The sequence below is a fragment of the Aedes aegypti genome, chromosome 3 (genome assembly GCF_002204515.2).
Source record: "Aedes aegypti strain LVP_AGWG chromosome 3, AaegL5.0 Primary Assembly, whole genome shotgun sequence".
Classification (NCBI taxonomy): Eukaryota; Metazoa; Arthropoda; class Insecta; order Diptera; family Culicidae; genus Aedes; species Aedes aegypti.
In genome coordinates this window covers 242,360,172-242,377,725 of record NC_035109.1, presented here as the reverse complement: position 1 = coordinate 242,377,725, position 17,554 = coordinate 242,360,172, and the positions used below count along the sequence as shown (strand labels likewise).

Genomic DNA, 17,554 nt, shown 5'->3' with positions numbered 1-17,554 from the left:
GATATGTTATTCACTAAATTTGAGTTTACAAAATCCGAATCAAAATTCGAAAAATCAAAATTTTTTGATAAATCGGTCAAATTTAAAAATTAATGTTGTTAATTGCAGAATACATCACATTGAACGCCTAAAGATATGCAGTTTTCTTCGAAATTAGTAACTCGCTCACTAAAAGAACATGGTTTTTCTCTGAAAATTAATTTTAATCCTCAATGCCAATTAAAAACTGGGTTCACTGAACATATCTGGAATATATGAAACAGTTTATTTAAATGGTGTCTTTTTACAGTTCATAAAACATTTCCTGAAAATTCTGTTTTCCATGGTATAATTATCTTGAATGTCAAACCGAATTCAGGAACATCAAGCACAGCTATCAGGTAAAACGACATCACATGAATTGTGATATTTGAAATCGGATCATAGCTCTCTTGACAGTTTATACATGAGGGTACGGGAATGATCAACTTCTCCCCACTGATCAACTACACCCCGAATTACGGTACCTTGGCAAAAAAGCTCTCAGTTGATAGTTGCGGCAGTGTATATAAGAACACTAAGATGAGAAGAAGGCTCTTTCTCAGTTGGGATGTAATGCCATAAAGAAGAAGAAAAAGAAGAAGAAGGATAAGGATGAACAGTAGAAAAAAAAGTTGTTTTTTGTTCAATCTTTCTTTAAAAAAATGATCAGCTTGCCTCACTTCCTTGTAGTTATTTTTACAAATATGGTGTACCTTGTGATGCATAGGACATTTATATGATTTTCGTTTCAATATTCTTTATTACTTTTATTGAAATTCTAACTAAGAAAACTGAAACTATTAATGGTTTATATCAAAATCATATTGATTGATAGGAATCTGCAATCAACTTTCATTACGAGCCTATAATAATAAACAATCTAAATGGTCGTCACAGCTCTTAAACGTCAATACAGTGCATTAATATGATGAAAATGTGTATTATCCTGACAAAACTGCAATTTTCATTTCAAATTTGTAAAATATTTTGTCTAAGAAAATTATTCCGTTTTTGCTGAAAATCGCCGATCGTGTTGATAAAAACGGAACATACCTGTATTAGTCGACGATGTACAGAAAACCGATTTCGATTACTTATACGATATTCCTCATAACTTTCTTTTTTGCTCTAATGGTAAGTCACAGTTTGAATTTATGATAACAATTTATTAGTATTTGCAGGCAGCAAAGCAATGATTAGTATAATACACAGCTTGTATCCTAAATAGGTACTTACAAGCATCTACGTTGACTCATCTTTGCACACACGGTCTCAGATCAAAAGCCAAAAATGCTAACTGATTTCGTCGCTTCACCAAAAGGTCCACTCGGTTGAATAAGCCGAGTACAACTGACCTGTTCGACTCGCTACTATCTTAACTACACAACCTAGACAATAGATTATTGAACCCTCTCGTAATGCAATGTAATGCTGGTGATGGATTTGTTTCATCATTTTAGTCTCCAAAACAAACTCCTATACCCAGAGGGGGAGAATTCCCATTCGTAATCGCACAGACAGTGCTCCAAAGAAACTGATGGAACAAATGAAGAAAGGCGAAGATCTTTGTTTCTAAGAACCTTGATTGGGCTTCATTTGGAACAAAGACTAAAGGCAATAATTTTAATGTTCGTGAAAATCTTTGGAATTTTCTCCTACTGAACCATTGAGAAAGGTTGCTAAACCACAATTGTTACATATAGCTTTTCTTTCGAAGTAAGTTTTACAATTTCTCTGTAAGTAATTTCAAAGACTGATATAGATTACCTATTAGATATTAGCAAGTTTATTGAAAGAACTGAAAGTTTGGAAGCAGTCCTTTTAGAAGACATCAGCACCCTATATGCAAACAAACAATTCAAACATAAAGGAAATAGAAACGAAAAGTGCAACTAACGAAACCTTGAAATGATTTGCAAATTCAGCGCTTGTGAGGTTTTGTTTTTCTCGTCTGCGGATGTTTTGACTGCTTGCAAGCAGAGAGTAAACATACCTGGAATCGCCGTCGATTTTGGCTGGTTTGTCCGTGTTCATAGAACTCCGATTCCGGTCACCGGCGACTCCAATGCTGCTGCTGATCGTTTCGCGATGCTCCTCCCTAAATAGCTATCGCAAAACGACGGTGGACCCGTTTTAGGCTATTTCTTCTGCTTTGTTGTTGATGCACGCGAGATGGACCTCTTTTTTTCTGCTTCACCTTTTCCTGTGATGAGAACTGGGCAAACTTTTGAGACGAAAATCGACGTGGTTCCGGCACGATTTGCACGGCAAACACTTGAAATCACTAGACAACCATCGAAGCTAGAGACTGCAGCTCGCAAAAGCAGGTTTCATTCACTTTTCTGCTCAAAATCACAGAATTTCGGGAGGGATCGAACAAGAACTTTCTCGCTAAAATGATGAATGTTTGGGATCAGAAGTGACAGTTCACTCTTCTTCGTTTTTATTTGAACCGGTTCATTACCGTTACACAGGGATGAATTCAGGCAAGGCATAAATTAAAACCGGTTTGACATACACTCAGAAAATATTTATGCGTGTTTAGATCGTTTGCCGTACAGTCTTTCTCCGCTAGTAAGACTGATTTGCTACTGACAAGAAAAGGAATCGCCTATCTCGATACGTGGAAAATTGCTTCCAAGAAATGGTCCAGAAAAGCACATTATTCTGATCGCAGTACGCTGTTGAGAAGAAATGTCACTTCAAAGGGGGCTCTCTGTAGGAAATTTCTTGACCCATTCAGTCAAGTAATTTCTTTACTTTTCTTGAGCGAAACAGCATACACGCAAACAAATTTTGTTGTATAATCTACCGAATCCATGGTAGAATTAAGAACTGCACCAACGATTTTCAACCGACTACAAAAATCTGTTAAGTTTACTATAATCTGGTGAAAATCACTGAGCAGTGCAGTAAATTTGACTATGTCCATAGTAGCATCCACTACAAAGCATTGTATTTCAATCCGTGACACCCACCGTGTGGCCAAAAAGTATGATGCTAAACTTCTCAAATCAAGAATGTTTCTAATAAAAAATACTACAACTCTGGTAAAATCAACAGAAGAAATTTTCTTGTGTAGTGATGTTGACTATGTTTTGGTAGAGTTAACAGATTAATGAAGTCGGTTGAAAATCGTTGGTGCAGTTCTTAATTTTACCATGGATTCAGTAGTTTCTACAATAAAATTCAAAATAAAAACAAAATTTGCCAAATAGGGTGATCAAAGTATTTTGGACAGACCGTTAAGGCCCAAACGCAATGATAGCGGAACGGCAACGGAATGCGGTACCGGTTCGCCAGGATGAATCATACAATCTCGACTGAGCTGACAACGAATGAAATTGAACAAACACTGAGTCGACAAGCTTGTTGAAGTTCATGCTGGAGAACCGGTTCCGCTATCATTGCGTTTGGGCCTTTACGCGTATATAATTTGGACATTTACGGCAAAATCAAATGGAAGTGGCCAAATTATATACGCGTAACGCTCTGTCCAAAATACATAAAACACCCTACTGTGGCAATTTGAAATGCCGAATTTCGGTAATTAATATAAATAACCGATTTTCGGCACTTCACATCTGTCAATTCGGATCAAGTGTCAAATTTCAACGAGATTTCAGTTAAAATACGATTTACCGGCCGATTTCGTTAATTTGTTTTACCGAAACCAAATTTAACAATTAAGTGTGTATATAATTTCCAAACACAAATACTTTTAAAATCTAACGGCTCATTCATCTTACGGTATTATGTTTGCTTTACGAATGGTAATCAAAAGTTATGAAATCGTGAAAACTGGAGAATAAAATTTGAAAAAAAAAAATGGACTAAGGAGACTTACGGCTCCGGCACCATTCGACTATTATCGGCAACCAAATTTCAAACGCCAAACACACAGTATTTTTCTATAAAAACCGGTCTATGAAAACATTCAGATGATTCTTTGTTCTGCCCGCGTCCCACTAACGAGAATTCAAAGACTGAACAAACAATATCGCCAGAGATGTCATCAATTCAAATGAACACGTCTCAAAATGCTACTGATTTGGAGCCGACGAAGAGATTCACAAGCAGAATTTGTCTGCTGATGCCCGAGAAAATTACAAAAGAAGCGCAGCATCGGCTTAGACTGGCGAGAATACATAAGTTCCCCTATATGGCGTAGTTACCCCCGTTTGCGCTTGAGTCTGTTCCGTTCTGCTGATCCTGTCCTTCTTCCTGCTTCCACCCCAACGATTTCTTTCGTGGCATCATTCTTCTTCACCATGACCCAGATCAAAATCCGTTGTCATTCGGTTCGGAATGAACCTGTCTAAATTTGAATTCTAAAACATGTAACTAACTGAGTTATTGGGCCATCAAGTGGCTCGGTAGTTTAGTTGGTAAAGCGCTCGCCTAGCATACAATAGTCCTGGGTTCAAATCCCAGCCAAGCACGTGGATTTTTCTTTCATAATTACACCCATACTTTATCCATCTTTACCACGCGTAATGAGTTTATTTAATTCATTTGAGTAATTTTAGGTTTCGACTATACTTACAAATTGGTCTTCTTCACCCGACTAAATCCAACAAATTACACTAAAAATATAATGAGCACACGCTAGCGCTTCCTGGTAAAATTCAATTTGGAATGTTTATAAGTTACAAGTTATAATACTAATTGAACTTACAAAATAATAAGGGTTAAGTTACAAAATAATAAGGACTAACTGTCCGCACTATAGATAACAACTGTCCGCAATATAGATATTGCTGTTTGCATTTGAGGAGCAAATCTAAACGTCCTCCAAATGCGGTAACACAAAACAATCAAAGGACACCTAGCAACGATTAAATAAATCACCGCCGCCCTAGCAAGATAAATCGCTCTTTGACATCGCATTTCTTGTGAAAAATCTTACCGCGTTTAGTGTTCCCGCATTTGATATTTGCAGTCCAAATGCACACAGCAATAACAAGAACTGTAGTACAGTATAATCGAGCTTTCGCAGTAATTCACTGATTTATTAATCATCTAACTCGTTGTTTATTCAATAATCTGACTGATTTCTCACGCATATTACCTGTACTTCTAGATGACATAGATCGTTGCACGCCTGACCTAACATCGAAACTCTATATAAAAAAATGTCAACAATTCCAACAGTGAATGCCAACTCCATATAAAAAAAATCTAAACAATTCCAGCAGTGAGTGTCAAAGAGCAGGACAGTCAATTGAGCGTGATGAAAGAGGGACAGAGAAGGAGAATTTTTCGTGACGTCACCATGCACTCTTCTATTCAAACATCAGACGGCATTGTCACTGGTCTATTGATCGGTTGTAGATGAGCGTCAGAGGCATCGCTAGGAGTTTCAATATCATGTTGCTTGCGTCCTCAACAACAATGTTGACCGCATTAAGCTATGTAGGATTATGGGCGATTTTGTTCAGAATTGCTCGAATATATCCGGAGAATCCAACAGTTTGTTTGAATCCCTCCTAGGAGCTCCTAATACTAATACTAATACTAATACTAATAAGACAAAAAGATGGACGTTTGTGCCTGCTGTGCAACATTGCGCTATGCAGAGAGTATCATGCGGATAGCCGGGTCTAACAGCCGAGGTACGATTTTCACCAGGTCCAGTCATTTTGATTGCTTCGCCGATGACATAGTATAAGCGGTTTGAAACGGTGACAAATCTGTTATTTCTTTAGTCGATACATTAGAGTAAAATTTTGAATTGTTTTTTTTTTTAGTTTTATTTTAATACAAATTGTTCTTGACCTACAACCTATTGAGTGGACCACTACCGAGCGAGTTGTCGTGTGTCGTGTGTCCCATCTTCAAAAAGGGCGACAAGTTGGATTGCGCCAATTATCGTGCGATCACAATTTTGAGCGCCGCCTACAAGGTACTCTCCCACCAATGAGCGCCGTCTATCACCAATTACTAGAGAATTCTTTGGGCAATATCAGGCAGGATATATGGGTGAACGAGCAACAACGGACCAGATATTCGCCATCTGCCAGGTGTTGCAGAAATGCCGTGAATACAATGTACCCACACATAATTTATTCATCGATTTTAGATCGGCCTATGATACAATCGATCGAGAACAGCTATGGCAGATTATGCACGAATAAGGTTTCCCGGACAAACTGATAAGATTGATCAAGGCGACGATGGCGCCAGTGATGTGCGTAGTCCGAGTATCAGGGGCACTCACGAGACCCTTCGAATCTCGCCGAGGGTCACGGCAAGGTGATTGCCTTTCGTGTCTAAATTGTTAAACATTGCGTTAGAGGGTGTGATAAGAAGAGCGGGGATAGACACGAGTGGCACGATCTTAAGAAAGTCCGTTCAGTTACTTGGTTTCGCTGACGACATTGATATTGTTGCACGCAACTTTGAGACGATGGCGGATACGTACATCTAAGGGCTGAAGCTAGGCGAATCGGACTGAACATCAATGTGTCGAAGACGAAGTACACGACAGCGAGGGGCTCAAGAGAAGACATGGCATGGTGATGAAATCAAGGTTGTCGAAGAATTGGTGTACCATTTAGACTCATATTCCGAACACTTAAGGCCAACAGTGACTTCAAATGCACCTGGTGGGCATAATTTAGCTGATATTTATGAAAATTTTAGTTTCTTTGCTACACACTTAGAAAATATCACCGACTCCGGTAATTTTTTTACCGAAATATAAACCGCTGAGCGCTCGGTAATGCTTCCGGTAAAGTTAAGGATTACCGAACAATCTGTAATTTCAATCGACACGCAGTTGTCAAAAAAATTACAGTATGCTCGTAAATTATTACCGAACGAATTGTAAAATAAACTACCGAACGCATTGTTCGTAGCAGCAGGCAGTCGGAATAGAATAGGATGATCAAAACAAAATAAAAACAATAAATTTCATATTGATAGCAAATGTGCATCGATTTATTTCGCGTTTTCGTTTTAAATCCGTATGAAGATGAACTGCTTGTCTGCTTATGAAGATGGGAAACCACCAGCGGCATCACCAACAACTCGAACGCGTGCTTTTGCACAAAAGCGCCACCGATTCCGTCATGGGTGCTTATGCCCGTTAATGTGACGATTTTATCCGGAACCGTAATTGGGCTGTTGAATGCTACAACGAAAATATTTTATTCGACCTTAAAAATAGGTTTTTTTAATTCAATCCCTCAGCTCATACTTACGGAAAAGTAGTTCCAGGCGCTCATCCTGCTGTTGTAGTTTTACTTTTTTCAAAAAACAGTGTCCATGACCACAACACAGAATATCAAATGGTATTGGATGCGATACTATCATGTTGACTAGCACATCAAAACAAATATGGCAGCCTCAAAAATATCAAATCACAATTTGTTCGGTAAAGCGTTGTGGCACTATGAACTGAAGTACGATAAAAAATTACAGTCTACGGTGAATCTAAACGACGATTCCGGTAAAAGTGGACGAATATTGTTTTGATTTTCTAATATATTCAAGGATGTTCGGTAAATCTCGTTTGTAATACCGAAACTTCAGTTAAATATTTTTTTACAGTACGTTTCCGGTAAAAAAAATTACCGAACAACGAGAAAAAAACTAAGTGTGTATGTCTTACTGTTAGCTGTTGGGTGTACTGATAAGAATATTTATTTAAACTTGTTTAGTATTGTTTTTACATAAAAGTATGGAACAACATTTTGATTCAAATGTCGAACATTGTGCTAATTCTGTCTCATATTCCGAACACCTTGATTCAAATTCCGAACAGCACGAATAAATCGTATTCAAATGAATAATTTCGCAAATAAATTTATCTGAGCTAGCTTTACTGGTCTCAAGCATGAAAATCATCACTACTCCCGAGATATAAAATAGTTTGGAAGATAATTAATTTGAATTGTAATTGACAGCCATTTCATGGAAAGTTTGTGACATATTTCAGCGAAATATTTCAACCAACTCGCCATACAAAAACCAAGTGTTCGGAATATGAATCTGTTCGGAATTTGAGACAAAACGGTACTTGGGTTCACTGGTGACCGCCGACAACGACACCAGCAGAGAAATCCAGAGACGCATCGTTGCTGGAAATCATGCCTACTTTGGACTCTGCAGAACGCTCCGATCGAGTAAAGTTCGCCGTCGCACGAAGTTAACCATCTACAAGACGCTGATTAGACCGGTACTCCTCTATGGGCACGAAACATGGACCCTACGTACAGAGGATCAACGCGCCCTTGTTGTTTTCGAACGGAAGGTGTTGCGGACCATCTACGGCGGAATGCAGATGGAAGACGGAACGTGGAGAAGGCGAATGAACCATGAACTGCACCAGCTGCACCTGGGAGAACCAACCATTGTCCACCTCGCAAAAATTGGGAGGCTGCGGTGGGCCGGGCATGTCACCAGAATGTCGGATAACAACCCGGTGAAAATTGTTCTTGAAAACAATCCGACCGGCACAAGACGACGTGGTGCGCAGCGAGCAAGATGGGTCGATCAAGTTGAGGACGATCTGTGGACCCTTCGCAGAATGCGTGGCTGGCGACGGGCAGCCATGGACCGAGTCGAATGGAGACGTCTCCTACGTACAGCAAAGGCCACCCAGGCCTTAGCCTGACTGGTAAGTAAGTCGTGACCTACAAATAGGAGAGTTTCACAATGCATTTTAAGAAAGTAATCTCATGTGCGGGATTAATAGTTATTGTTTATTGTGTTATGATAGGTTCCAAAGTATAAAACTGTTTCAGGCTGTCGGTAAATATTTTGTAAAATGTTTCTAACATATTGTTTTAAAATACAACAGTTGCTTTGTGTAACTGAGTTTTTTAACTTATTGTCGTTCATGTGTAACAAAATGTACAAGTATTATTATTTTTTTATATAAATATTGTTCAACATATTGCTAAATGGCTAATCAACTACAAAAAGTTGTACATATACAAATTAGTAAAATTATTTCGATATTGACAATGTTAGTCAAAAGTTATAAACAGATACAAAATTCAACATAGTCAACTTATTTAGCTTTATTGTTTGATGCAGGTCGCATTGCGTTCATCGCCATTGGGGGTGGGGCATTGGCCCCACTTCGGCGGGCCTTGATTCGAACCTGCAGCGTGGTAAGCAGTCCATTAAGCACGTCGTGATTGGGAATCTTTTTGGCGAACAAAAGCCGCTTCACGGAATCGTCATAAGTCAGCAGAGCGACCATGTTCTGCAACAGGAAGCCCTGGCAGTACTCCATCAGCTTCTGGGCATTGTAGACCTATTGTACAAAACAGATAATGATTATTTTGCTCAAAGTCAAATTGGTTTGGCAAATCTACCTTTGCATGGATATACATGGCCACAACATTATCGATATCGATCATTTCAGCACAGCGAGCTTCAGTGTATCGAAGAAGACCTTCCAGTTGGAAGAAACTGGCCGCCGCCATCAGCTCCAGAACATCTCCGGTAGCTACGTCCAGGCTGTTACATCCTCCACTATACAAGAATTGCATCACCAACTGTAAATAAAAAGCGTAAAATGTTAGATGTGCCGAAATAATGTACTTCGTATTCGCAGACTTCGTACACACCTCGAATATATGGTAGCGGATATCGTTGATCTGAACTGTTGGGGTACCAGTGCCTTCGTTCAACTTGGAGCTCAGCATGCTCTGCAGACGTGGCGAAGCAGTTACCAGTACGATCTTGTGTCCATAGAAGATGCGATTTTCGACTCTGCAATACAAATTTGTGAGCAACTTTCACTTAAGACTTGCTTTTGTAGTCTATGTTACCTGAAGGTTACATCGCTGAGTTCTGGGTTGTTGACGAATTTGGGATCAATTCTGGATCCATTTGATGGTAACAATATGGGTTCTTTAATAGGTTTGATCGGTTCCCAGCCAAAGCAGGTACTGAAGATGTCTGCCAACAGTAAAGTTGTTCCTTCCTTCTGTGAAAAAAATATTCGATCATGAAAGAGTACATCATAGAAAAGATTTGGGGAATCACTTACTTTACTATAACGGAATATGTTGAACAACAGCGGCAGACATTCCGTCACAAACTGCTGACTGTAGTCGTCGGGACAAACTTGCAAGAAGTCCTGCAACAACTGATCGATGACAGCGTCGAGCCTTAGCTCATGGGCAGCCGCCAAGGCGTGCATCCAACAGTGAAGTGTCCAGGGAACTCCAAGAGCACGCAGCTCAATTGTTATATCTAAAAGTACAAGGTTAATATCAAGACCAAAGTGACAGTCACTTATTTGAATCTTACCTAAATGGTTGTTCTCTGCACTATGATACATGGCCTCTTGAAGACTTTTGATTTGTGTTTTGTTCAATGTTGGAGGGACTTCCGCTTGTCGATCCAACTGCGTACGACTTGTGCTGTCACCTTCGGCTAGCATTTCCTCTAGCGATAGAACCTCACGGCTTCCTGGAGCCAGCGGATGCGATAGAAGCTTTCGCAAAGACACTCTTTGACCGTGGGCAGCAGCGACAGAGATAGCACTACAATATAATCATTTATTTAGTGGTTCATCTTACAAGATTGTAATGCTGATAATTTTACCTGTAGCAACCTCTCTGAGCACTTCCCGAGAAACTCAGTGAATCCTTGAGCTGCGTGGAGAGGAAAGCATGTGCTCCATGGGCCAGAAGCAAAGACACGACTTCCACGACACCTCCACCACTGGCAACTTGAAGCGGAGTAAGAGTACATTTATCCTCGCTCAGCCTGGCGCCACCTTCCACGTGCGCTCCACGTTCCAGAAGTGTTCGAAGAGCTTGGTAGTTTCCTTTACACGCAGCAAAAGTAATCGCTGTCCAGTGCTGGGTTTCCGGATGTATGGCCGGACAATTAGGATATCCCACTGCAGGTACTTCAATGTTCGGATCAGCACCAGCGTCCAGCAACGTTTGGATGGCTCCATCGTCGTTGCGAACCGCGGCAACCATTAGAGCTGTCAGCCCTTGATGGTTCAAAGTATCGTACCGAGTGGTCGGGGGTACCAGTGAAAGAGCCTGGATAAGAAGCTCAGCACGACCAGTAAGCATCAAACGGAATGCGAGCGCGTACGTCGCTCGCCGTCCACATTCGCTGGAATCCTCCTGAAAAAAGGGAGAAAACGATGGGAAATGCTGCAAAATCTATTCGACTATCTCTCACGAAAATCGAGTTTAGTAGATTTTGTGAAACAAAAACTCTTTGATTTCATTGCGAATTACTTACAATATTACTGCTAGAAGTTGATGCAGATGAATTGGATGATAGTGATCCGTGAAGAGGTTGCGTTTGACCGGAGTGGTTCGACGACGCTATACTTTGGCTGGACAGTGTAAGTCTCTTCGAGGGTAACTCTTCTTCGGAAATGGTTAACCTTGGCGGACAATCCACTCCGGGTAGTAGCAGACGAGCGGCTTGCATTATGTCGTCTTTATCGATGAGCAGAGCATGGCGGTACTCAGCATGAGCAGAGGATACACGGATCCATTCAACGAGTGGAGGTAGAACAACATAAGCTCGCTCGTAGCAGAGCTCCTGAATGTTGGTTCCACCGCCATTGGTGGCCACTCCGATGTCATTATGTTCTAGCTGTGAGCATCGCATAAAATAGAACAGCACTCGTAAGGCCGACAGTGACATTGTAATATGTTGACTTCTCAGCTGTGCTCGTTGCACCAGATCCTTGAGCTCATTTAGGCTTCCTACGCAAGTGGTTAGCAGACATGGTTCTAGCGCAGGGCTTTGATTGTTGGAGTTGATCGATGACTGACTAGCCCAGCGTGGCATGGTTAGAGCTCCTGAAGCGACTCGGCCAGCGTTTAGATGAGCATAAGGCTGGAGAAGACCCCACAAGTCTCCAGAGTTGGCGATTGCATGCTCTAAGCCGCTTGCTGTAAGCGTTGTTGTGGGATCCGTTGGTAGACACTGTAGGAATATTTCTTCAAGTAGGTTTTCCAGGCCTGCACAAAGGTAGACTGCAGCATACTCGTGGACGAATCTTCCCAATCTGGCGTCGGCCATCCAGCGATGGAATCTACCAACCGGAAGTTGAAGACCAGCCCGGGCAGATTTACTCTGCTTCAGGGCGCTATCTCCGGGTACAGCAAACATAGCTGCCGCTCGAAGACAAGCTTTGATACACGAATCAGCTAGCGCAGGGGACAGAACTATTTTGAATGCACCTGAGACTTCATGTTTAGAACACAGGCCCAAACATCCCGACAGACGTTGTACTTCACGTGCCACTCTAACTAACGCTCGCTGTAGAAGATAACCCAATCTGGGGACCGCTTCAACAGAAACCCTCTCAGAATGCTCCCTACAACGACCAGACCTCAGGACCCGTAGAACACAGTGCTGACTCCATGGAGGATGCTGAAGTTCCACCAAACGATTGTGTGAATCTACCCAGACAAATTCATCGGCGCTAGTTACGTTGGTATTCACAGTTTCCAGCGAGCTATATCTCCCAAGTCTTCTTTCAGGTTCAGAACTCTCCGAGCCAGCACTCAAACTGCTGTAAGTTGATGTACTCGTATGGGAGCGCATAGTCAGTTGCTGAATGGCCAACTTTATATCTTCAAGCCCTCCTCCACCCCATGGGATCTTTGCGGGTGTGGCCCTATGTCGGGATCGCGAATGATTGGTACTAGCTCTGGATCGAGCGCTTCGGTTCGTGACACCTGCCGCCAAACGATCTTCCGGTAGTGGACCAAGAGGTCCATTCGCTCGATTACCTCCGGGAGAGCTGCTGCCGTGACCCGTGTCAGACATGGAAGCGTGCCCCGACGATCGATTCTCGTCTGATGAGCTGTGACATTCGTTGACGCGCTGCAGTCCACGGAAGTCATGCGTTCCCGTGTGGTGATGAGTTCGTGTTATGCCGAGGGATTTTGGGGGTGGACCACCAAGAGAGTTGGGCTGCGATTGTTGATGATGGTAAGCTGGCATGGCGTGATGGTTCTGGGCGAAGTGTTGCTTGAGATGGCTAACACTGCTGGCATTGCTGGAGCTGTTGCTGCTGGTGTTTAGGGGTTCTGTGGAGGAAGTCGGAGAATTGATGAGGTTGTCGTTGCTACTGCTAAGACCACTGGGGTTCAGTCGCTTGGCGTTGTAGCCATTGGCACTGTGCTGGAGGTTGGATTTGTCTAGTCCGGAGCTGATCATGGCCGGTTGGGATTTGACCGGAGAGCTTTGGACGGTCAATTTAGTTGGACCCGATACAGATCTGTGGGGACCTTGTTGCTGCGGGGTTGCGGCATGATGGGATCCGTTCAGCTGTTGATGAAGGCCATGTGGAGGAGTATGGTGCTGTTGTTTGATGTTTCCGTTTGTGAACTTAGTGGGACCAATGTCCCGTTCGGGGATCATGGCCGAAGCGTTGTAGGTGAGATTGTGATTGCTACCTTGGCTGACAGCGCTCGAGCCAGTGGTTTCCCCACTTTGCTGTAGACTGTGCACAGGTGAGAGGTTATAGTTTCGAGGATCCACCTGGTTTCCGTTCGGTGGGCGGACGGCAATCTCCTTGGAGACTCGTGGCGCTGGAGTGGCCACAGCGGGGCTTTGGATCCGTGGTCCAGATGTAACGGGGTTTGAAGAGGCGATGTAGTGATTGCCAGGTGACAGCCCATTGGAACCATTGTGTAGGTTACTGCTGGAGCTGTTGACTCCCGATGTGGAGTTGCTGTTGTTTGATGGCGTGTTGACATGTCCGTTGGCAACGCTTCCGGATGGCCTGTTAGGATAGAAATGAAGCGTGATTAGTTGATGATAGTCTCAAAGGGTTTACATACGAGAAATGTTTCAATGTGCTCACCAAGTCCCTGGAAGTAAAATATCTAGCATACAATAAAATTTGTTCTACATTACCGTGCCCGCCAGTTCTGCACGAAGCTCCAATCGAAGGGATCTCCGACTTCGTCATCGTTGCAGCCATACCCTTCTTCACCTGGATCATTCTGAAACACGGCATGGACGATATCCGTAGCGACCTTGAAACTTTCCTCGATCTTGATGTTGATGACCCCATTGACGACACTTTCAACGAACGACGGCAGCGATTTTTCGCCGTCCTCGGTTGCAACCGTCCTGTCCACCCGTCCGATCTCTACCACTTGGGTGTGCTTCGGTTGCTGTGGCTGTTCGGCAACTATGGTAGGAGGTCTGTTGGGTTCTGGATGTGCAGGGGAGGCTTTCTTCTGCGTTATCACCACAGTTGCCGAGCAGCCTGGTCCCATGGGGTCCGCGGTGGGTGCTCCCGGAGGACCCGAAGTCTTATTTTTCTCTTCTAGTACAGATTTGAGTTGTTGCATGAATTCCTTACCGGGTTTGGTTTGTTCTGAGGTATCTTTACGCTTTGGCTTGATGACTATTGAGTTTTGTCGCTTGAAGTGCATTTCTGCGGTTTCTTCGCAAAGACGTTGAGCGTGGAAGACGTTGAGTTCGGTGACCTTTGGTGGGGGAGGTGTCGTAGGAGGAGGTTTGGGTTTTTCGGATTTCTTATGGGCTATGCTATCACCGAAATAGATGATCACTTTGTGGTCTTTCTGTTTTTCAATCTTGTTTTTGATATTTTGGGCGGACGCTGAGATGGATGGAGGCGGAGAAGGTGGCAGATAGCTGAAGTAGTCATCTTCTTCTGTGAGGTTGGTGGTGCTTTTGATCATCTTTGGCTCGATCACACCTCCGCTGTAGCGGTTTTTGTTGATTTTCGCAAAGCAGGAGATCTCGTTATAACTTTGGGCTTTCTTCATCCGGTTAAGCTGTCGGGATGTGATGGCGGCTTGCTCCGAGAATTCGTAGTTAATTTCCGTCGTCGATGCGCCCGCCGATGGTGTCGCGGAAGCACCATGGCGGCCATCTTTGTTGCAATCCGAGGACAGTCGACGCTTGAGAATGAAGTTGTCGTTTCTGTTTAGTTTGCTATTTTTACAGTATTTTGACCCTGGCGGAGACGGTTTTCCGCCAGCTGAAGTGCCTTCCGGACACCCTAGAGACCGGTCCGTCTTGCTGGCAGGTTTTACTTTTAATTTGTAGCCGCGTAACTCCCGACAGAGACTGCAGGTGCAGTCTTCCGTACACGTCATACTGCTGGCTGTTGGCTAGGGACTTAGATTTGATCCGTGGTACTTATTGTAGCCGTCATTGTCGCTGCCATTGCTGCAGCCGGTAAGGTTACCACATTTTCGCTTTGTTTAACGTACATTTCCACTTTCGATTTACTGCAGGCAAACAGAAGTCAACGGGGGTAAGCATATAGGGCCGCAAGTGCTTTGGTTAAATTTACGAGACACACATGGGGGCAGCAACAAATGCTGAAAGGCATCGGGAAATTGAGCTTGTTGGTCCTGCCTGCGCACAACTGCAAAACATACGGCAAAAGTAGAGTTAAATAGTATTAGCTAAATTATTTTGGACAGCCGCCACATTACGCGGCGGTCGGTGGTTTCCCGCTGAAAGAAACACATTAATATTTGAACGTTTTATTACCAACAACCATGGGCTGATTGGTCGATGCATTGTAAGCTGTAGCGCAGTGTCGGTGCGATGTTATGAAATTGGCAGGTATTTAGAGCAGGAAACTGGTGGGCTTCTCATAAATTCGACTCAGCTGGGCGGAAAATGCGCCGCAATGGCGTTGAATTTTATGCAGCAGTTTGGTTCATTCGGAGACTTCAATGCATCAGAAACGACGAACGCTTATCTCTAAAAAGGCTCTTCAGAATTACAATTTCATTAACTAGAACTACAAAACGTTTTAATTTTGACTGGGTAGCGTAAATCATACTGCCCCAGAAAAAAATCTGTACTAAAGTTAGCGAGTCAACTAAGTTTCCACATAGTTGCAATTAGATCATATCTCATTCCATTCCATTCAACCGGTTCAACAGTTTACCATAATTAAATCATCACATCGCCTTATCTGTTGCGCTAATAAATATATCTCTTCAACTTTTTCCCCTACCCATTCTTACTCTCAATTCAATTATGCAAAATGCTTACTCTCACCCCAGTTCTGCGGCCCGTTCTTGTAGTAAGATAAAACAAAAACTCAAATGAAACGCTTAAGGCATTAGCCACCACTATTACCCGCCGCCATCTCGACCTCCCAGTCGTTCCACTGGCTGCTCTCGCGACATATCAAGTCCCGCTCGGTGCAGCTGACATCGATCGACTCCACTAATGCGAAATTGCTTTCGACTTTATTACATGAATTTTACATGAGCTCCCGAGATGCAGTTCACTCACATATGGCACTGCGAGGCATCGATGTAAGAGCGGCCGCTGAAATCGAGTCTGCAAATTAGGAAAGGAAATGCACGTAGGTATGTAACGTCAGTCAATTTCTACTGCTCGATGACGAGCGCGATATACCCCAGTTTATATACGTTTGATTGCGATCATTCATTCATGCCATACCGTACGGCAACTGCGTCGACGACGGCCGCAATTTATGCAGAGATATTTGACAAGTGTGTGGCATTAATCTCATTAAGATAAAGTTGTGCGTTTGGTCGGTAAACTGTTTGCAGCGATTATGATTTACAGCGCGGGCCGTGATTGAGCAGTTTTGAAATTTGTTATCTTCATGGCAGTTTGTTGTTATTTACAATTTGAACGTGGTAGACGAGACAAACAGTGAGAGTATTGCTATTTTTATTTCGATTTGTAACTCGGTGATTATTCAAAATGTGAGCAGAATATTTTTTGATAATGATCTATAATTTTTTATTTCTTGATTAGTATTGTTTCAAAAATTCTTCCATTTTTGCAAGTACTACAGATGACACGCAGGCTTCGTCCGGAGGCGGAGAGGGCTGTGTCATCCAAAAAGAGAGATTTTTGGCATTCCTGAGGTAACTCAGGTAAGTCAGATGTGAAAATATTGTATAATACAGGTATACCTCGATTTAGTGGACATTTTTATTTCAAAATTGTCTATAAAATCGAATTGTACATAAAATCGAAGCAAAATTTCTATCTCATTTTTTGCTTTCTATTCAGTTAAAACTTCATAAGAATGTATCATAATCGCTGAAAAACTAATTTTTGATACTAGGGCCAATGTTCCCAAGTTGGCTTGAGTTAATAAATTCTTGATGAAATCTGTCCGTCAATGAAGTATTGCATTCTAATTCAAATTATACATGTTTTTCATAAGGATACGATTAAAAACGACAAAAACTGTTTTATTTATTTGTTTATTCAAAGGCTCAAGCGCTATCAGTTATTACGGAGCCAAACTCATTTGAAATTTTATTTACAATTCCTTACACAGCGTAGAAACAAATAACATTTCTGCATATCTCAAAGATCAAATTATATGTCTCCAGTGAATAAGGGGTTGCTGAATATGATGTCTCGTTTAGAAGTTTTCCAGCATGTCAAAAATTTGAGCTACAGGTTGCCAAAGTTGTACAAAATACCGGTTTTATTAATGTTTACATGTGTTAAATAAACAATGTATTTTCTACACGATTAGAAAAACTGCACCTTGTACACACCAATCAAAACATCGTTATTTTCATTA

General features: G+C 42.3%; 2 protein-coding genes and 1 long non-coding RNA gene across 7 annotated transcripts in view; all 3 read right to left on the bottom strand.

The window, feature by feature from the left end:
- LOC5576407 (ubiquitin-protein ligase E3A) overlaps positions 1-2,455 on the bottom strand; it is a 60,086-nt gene extending 57,631 nt beyond the window's left edge. Inside the window, exon 1 of the mRNA XM_021854547.1 lies at positions 2,015-2,455. Coding sequence (XP_021710239.1) covers positions 2,015-2,055 — 41 coding nt within the window. The 5' untranslated portion in view covers positions 2,056-2,455. The remainder of the gene's footprint in view (positions 1-2,014) is intronic.
- Positions 2,456-6,930: 4,475 nt separating this feature from the next.
- On the bottom strand, positions 6,931-7,475 carry LOC110678572. Its single transcript, XR_002501747.1, has 2 exons — positions 7,227-7,475; positions 6,931-7,156 (listed from the first exon to the last, which is right to left on the bottom strand). It is a non-coding gene; the product is annotated as an uncharacterized LOC110678572 (long non-coding RNA).
- Positions 7,476-8,708: 1,233 nt separating this feature from the next.
- LOC5576402 (ankyrin repeat and BTB/POZ domain-containing protein 2) overlaps positions 8,709-17,554 on the bottom strand; it is a 371,364-nt gene continuing 362,518 nt past the window's right edge. For 2 of the 5 annotated variants that reach the window (XM_021849187.1, XM_021849186.1), the window contains exons 3-10: positions 13,894-15,385; positions 11,251-13,759; positions 10,591-11,129; positions 10,294-10,529; positions 9,810-10,236; positions 9,606-9,750; positions 9,351-9,533; positions 8,709-9,289 (exon numbers count right to left, since the gene is read on the bottom strand). In XM_021849187.1, the coding sequence (XP_021704879.1) occupies positions 9,041-9,289; positions 9,351-9,533; positions 9,606-9,750; positions 9,810-10,236; positions 10,294-10,529; positions 10,591-11,129; positions 11,251-13,759; positions 13,894-15,110 (5,505 nt within the window). In that variant the 5' untranslated portion in view covers positions 15,111-15,385 and the 3' untranslated portion in view covers positions 8,709-9,040. The remainder of the gene's footprint in view (positions 9,290-9,350; positions 9,534-9,605; positions 9,751-9,809; positions 10,237-10,293; positions 10,530-10,590; positions 11,130-11,250; positions 13,760-13,893; positions 15,386-17,554) is intronic. The other 3 variants (XM_001662571.2, XM_021849189.1, XM_021849188.1) reach the window with 3 other exon arrangements.